At 40.3% G+C, this 5,172-nt stretch overlaps 1 protein-coding gene across 1 annotated transcript; it reads right to left on the bottom strand.

Moving 5' to 3' along the window:
* Positions 1-308: 308 nt before the first annotated feature.
* Positions 309-1,985, bottom strand: LOC134806061 (uncharacterized). The gene is made up of 2 exons (XM_063779283.1): positions 1,096-1,985; positions 309-510 (listed from the first exon to the last, which is right to left on the bottom strand). Exons 1-2 carry the CDS (start codon positions 1,983-1,985, stop codon positions 309-311), a joined length of 1,092 nt encoding a protein of 363 aa, XP_063635353.1.
* Between the last annotated feature and the right edge of the window lie 3,187 nt (positions 1,986-5,172).

Genomic DNA, 5,172 nt, shown 5'->3' with positions numbered 1-5,172 from the left:
GATTATTTAATCTTTGCAAAGCAATTACAAAGGAGTTAGAAGGATCTATTTCGCTAAAATTAACTTTTAATGGGAGAGTAACCTCATAGCGATCCCTGTTCAATGAGGTTGTCTCCAAAAAATCTTCTCACAATATTCCTGCTCTGGCATGCTTTCTGGATATGCTTCAGGGACCTTTTCGGCCTCCCAAAATTGCCTTACACAAGAGTCAAGATCAGGATTAACCATTGTATGCATAGCAACTGTATTAAAATTGTATGATGGACTCACACTTACTCTGCCCGAGACGATGTATCCAAGGCGCGTGTTCAGCAGCACTGGATCCTCAGGGCCTGCCTCAACCTTTCAGCCAGAAGGAGGGAAACTTCGCCTGGAACATTAAATTCATCATCAGCTAAGGTAATAGCGTTGGGCAAAATCAGCTTGGCCAAGTCTATGGCTTGCTGTGGCTGTGCTGAAGTTATTTTGGGTACAATAGCGCAGTCAACATCAATCTTATAATCCTGAACCCTAGAATGGACGGTTAGCTTGATGCTTTTATTAACATTGCTACTATGTTCCATAAGCATGCCAATATTTATTGGATCATTGGATTGCGGTAAGCCTAGTTTACTAGCTAACTCCGCTGTACAAAAACTTGTCTGTGCGCAACAATCTAAAAGTGCCCTAACAATGCGTTTGTTATTGTGTACATCAGAGACTAATACCTTAGCAGTGGGCAATAATACCTTGGTGACCTTCTTAGCACTGGTATGTAAATTGACAGTACCTGATTGACTCTGACTCGGCTCTTCATCAGTTGTTTGCTTAACTTTTTCATGTATCAAAGTATTGTGGGCCCTGGAACTACATTCTGCACATTTAAATGTGTATCTACATTTTTTTGAGTGAGGTCCAAGACATATTTTACATAAATTATGTTTGATGACAATGTCCAACCTATTGTTGATTGGCATGGAATTAAATTTTGGACACTTATAGAGCCTATGCTGCTGACTACACACAACACATTTTTCTGCAGTGATAGTTACTGCAGAAGCTGCCGGGGCAGGCGAGGCTGTCACCGCATGAGCTGTTACTTTAGCTTTGACATACGAGCTTTCACTACCAGCTGGACTCGCCTCCAACACCGCAGCTCTTTTTTCTAAAAAATTAAGTAAGCTACTCACAGTGTGTTGCTCGCTGTTGTCCCTCTCGGAGTGATACAATCTCACGGTGAAGGAATCTAACTTTCTTAACAAGATGCAGGCTAGGATGGCGTCCCATGATGTGACTGGCTGCTCAAGGTTTTGTAGCGCGGTGAGATGTTGCCGGACCTTGGCCACCATGTCTCGCAGCTGTAGAGCAGTGCCTCGGTGCAACGCTGGTATGTCCAGGAGTGTATTGACGTGGCTGCTGATGATTAATGCTGGGTTGTCATACCGTTTCTTGAGTAGTTCTAGTGCAGAGTCATATGATGCTCCAATTATGGGTAAATTGTCGATAAGCTGTAGCGGCTCGCCCTTTAAGTACTTTTTCAGAAAGCACAGCTTCTGGACGACAGGTATTCGCGCGTCGCGATGTACTACAGCCTCAAACATCTCGATAAATGATTTGTAGAGCGCGACGTCCCGCCCGTCGAAGACAGGTATATCAAGCGAAGGCAAGCGCGCTGCTTTTCCAGTGCCCTCTGCTGTCTGTGTATTTTGTTGGGCTGTTTTTTCTATTACATTTAACGCGCACTCTAAAGCGGTCATAATGCTGTAAAATCGATCTTCTGTGTCGTCGTCCAAGTCGTCTTTGTGATGTTCTGGCTCTAATACTGATAATTGCACGCATACGTCTTGATACTTTTGGAAAACGGTGTTCATTGACGCTTTTCTAGTATTCAAGCTCTCCACAGTAAATAATTGAGGCTCTTGTTGGAGAAACCTCTCCATTCTCGTCATAGAAGCCTTACATTGGCCTCTGGCTGCAATTAATTTTTTGATATCTTCGGCCGCCATTATGGCGTGTGCGCATCGCGCACGCGGACACGAAGTTTACCGGCCCAGCCCGTTGGAGATTAAGTAGAACTGAATATTTTCGGCACCATGTAAAGGTGGAGAGAGATGATGTTGAATAGAAAAGACTGTAATTGCACTGTTTTCTTGTTTTATTATTTATCATAATCTTTAAAGGCTTACATAGTGTGGTGCTCATTGCAGAGCTTGGTAGGAAGAGAGAGGGTGTTGCCATGCGCAGATGGCGAAATAAAATAAGGCCAGTTTTGCACTGCGCTACATGATAATTATGCGTGTTTCACACAGTATCTGCCATTCATATTATACGATTTGAGATAAAAAAAATCATTCCGGAGTTTGCTATATGTTTTTTGTTTCATATTTGTTATTTTTCAAATATTTACAGATCGTGTATTTTGTACTTGTGAGTTTAAATGTCGGGATAGTTAAAGAATGTGGGATTTAGTTATTTTTTTATAATTTTATTTCACCTCGGTTTATCATTCCATCAATTTCATTCCGGTGATTTCGGTGTAGTAAAATGGCTTTAATACCCACCAGAATGAAAATAACACCGGAATGATATCAAAAGTAGCTTCACTTTTGTGTTTAAGTATTATTTGGGGGCACTGCCATGCCCCCGCCAAGTCCGACAAAATAAGATTCCGGCTGTACCTTGGCGCCAAAAGTTCTGTGTCATCTTCTGTACTAACTGCCATCTGGTAAGTATATTGACTTTTTTGTGTTCGTAATTTAAGTCTGGAACACTGACCAAGGGCTCACCCACTAAAAAATGTCCTGGCGTCAGTGGGACTCTTGTGGTACTGTCTATTTCACAAAGAGGACAACTATTTAGACATGCCTCGACCTGGGTCAACAGAGTCGCTAATTCTTCATAAGTCAGTTTAGTATCCTTATTTACTCTGGCTAAATGTCGTTTGGCAGACTGAACTCCCGCTTCCCACAGGCCTCCGTATGAAGGCATTCTTGAGGGTATGAAGTGCCACGTTGTCCCTTCAGTCGCTAGCAGTTCTGCCACCTCGCTGGCTAAATTGTTTTTCCCAGGTTCGAACATGTATTTCAACTCTTTAGCAGAACCAATAAAATTGGTACCATTATCGCTCCAAATATCTTTACAATGGCCTCTGCGCGCAACAAATCTTCTAAAAGCAGCTATGAAAGCTTGTGAAGTTAGATCCGATACAGCCTCAAGATGAATAGCTTTCGTAGCCATGCATACGAACAAACAAATGTATCCCTTGGTCGCATGATGTCCTCGGCCTTTAGATGTTCTCATTAAAATAGGTCCAGCATAGTCAACGCCACTATTTAAAAAGGGACGATTTTGGTTAACTCTGACTGTTGGCAGCTGGCCTATGAACTGATTCTTGACTTTAGCTTTGTCTACAACACAGGTCTTGCAATTGTAAATGCATTTTCGAATGGATGACTTTAAGCCGATAACCCAATATTTGGTTTTCACGTAAGTCATCATTAACTGGTTCCAACCATGAAGTGTTCTAGTGTGGGCCTCATTAACAATTAATTTTGTAATATGTTGGTTGCGTGGAATAATAATTGGATGCTTTGTCTCTTCAGACATTGAGGCATTTTGAAGACGTCCTCCCACTCTTAGCAAACCTTTCTCGTCTAAGAATGGTGCAAGTGTGATTAGGGTACCTCTTTTCTTAACTCTTCCATCTTTCTTCAAATCGTTTATATCTTTTCCATATACTAAATTTTGATAGAACCTTATACATTGTTCTTCCACTTTTTCCATTTCTTTAACTATTATGTGTTTATTCTCTTCTAGTTCTCTTTTTCTTTCGGTCAACATTCTTCTACAATAAGCTAGCACTCTCTTCATTCGTGACATTGTTGAAAATCTCTCCCATATAGGCTTTTCATCTACAAGTACATGACATGTCGTTTTTGATTCTAATTCTGTTTGTGCAATTTCTCTTTTTTCATATTCAACTTGATCTCTCTTAAGCCATTCTGGCCCACTCCACCACAGATCTTGTGTAGCTAATTCTTGAGCTTTGACTCCTCTTGTCGCGATGTCCGCAGGATTGTCAGCAGATTGCACATGTCTCCAACGATCATTATCTATCAATCGTGTAATATCTGCTGTCCTATTTGCTACAAATGTTTTCCAGCGACTAGGTTGAGATTGCAGCCAAGCTAGTACGACCATTGAGTCTGTCCAAACAAATATTTTATTTTTATGAATCTTCAGAATTTCTGCGACATCACTGATCAATTCTGCTAATAAGGCTGCACAGAAAGCTCTAATTTTGGAACAGAAAGTTGCTTCAATGGTGCGACTTTAGTTCTAGACGCGATCATAGAGACGTGTACTACACTACCTCTAACAACCTTCAAGTACGTCACGGCTGCATAAGCTTGAGTGGATGCATCTGAGTCCATGCAGCTCAATGTGATCATCTTCTCGTGTCATGTTTAACCAACGCTGAACCTTGACGTTTTGTAAATGTATCAGTTGTTCCCTTTAGCAAATCCACTCGTCTGTCAAGTCCGATGGTAACTCATCATCCCAACCCAGATGACTCAACCATAACTTCTGAATTAAAACTTTAACAGTTATTATTACAGGTGACAGTCCTATAACAGACCTCTTTGTTATAGGACTTCTCATCTCAGGTAAGTTTACTGTAATTTCAAACGTATCGTCTTGTCTATTCCAGGTGAAACCAAGAATCTTTATTATTTTGTCCATTTTGATTTCTAGCGTGTCTCTTGTACTATTGTCTTCTTTCAAATATTCTAAAACTTCATCGGAATTACTAGACCATTTTTGCATTTGAAATCCTCCTCTTATTATTTCTTTGATTTCATGGCACATTTTCTTCGTTTCTTCTATGTTTTCATTTCCTACCATTAGATCATCCATGTAAAACGACTTCTTTATTACTGGCGCAGTTTCAGGAAATTCGTGAGCTTCATCGTCGTACTGTACTTTCTACTGTATTGCTTATTTCTATAGGCTTTGTATTGCGGTAACTCAAATGGAAATTCTAAAATTGTACCTATTAAATTTGTGGGACAATTTTTTCGTTTTTAAATTGAAAGAGCTTGTTATCTCGAGTAGAAGTACCATAAATTGTGCCCATAATTTAGTAAAAGTGGCACTTTTTAAAGAAATACTCGATATGCTAGATAGAACATG

The sequence above is a fragment of the Cydia splendana genome, chromosome 1, assembly GCF_910591565.1.
Source record: "Cydia splendana chromosome 1, ilCydSple1.2, whole genome shotgun sequence".
Lineage (NCBI taxonomy): Eukaryota > Metazoa > Arthropoda > Insecta > Lepidoptera > Tortricidae > Cydia > Cydia splendana.
Note: the sequence above shows the minus strand (reverse complement) of the source record. Positions and strands in the feature narration are given on the sequence as shown.

Excerpts from the sequence above, each read along its gene's own strand:
- LOC134806061 (XM_063779283.1), bottom strand. The coding sequence starts at position 1,985 with ATGGCGGCCGAAGATATCAAAAAATTAATTGCAGCCAGAGGCCAATGT. Across the intron at positions 511-1,095 it reads CCAGCTGGTAGTGAAAGCTC|GGTTCAGGATTATAAGATTG; the intron begins GTATGTCAAAGC and ends CGTCCATTCTAG.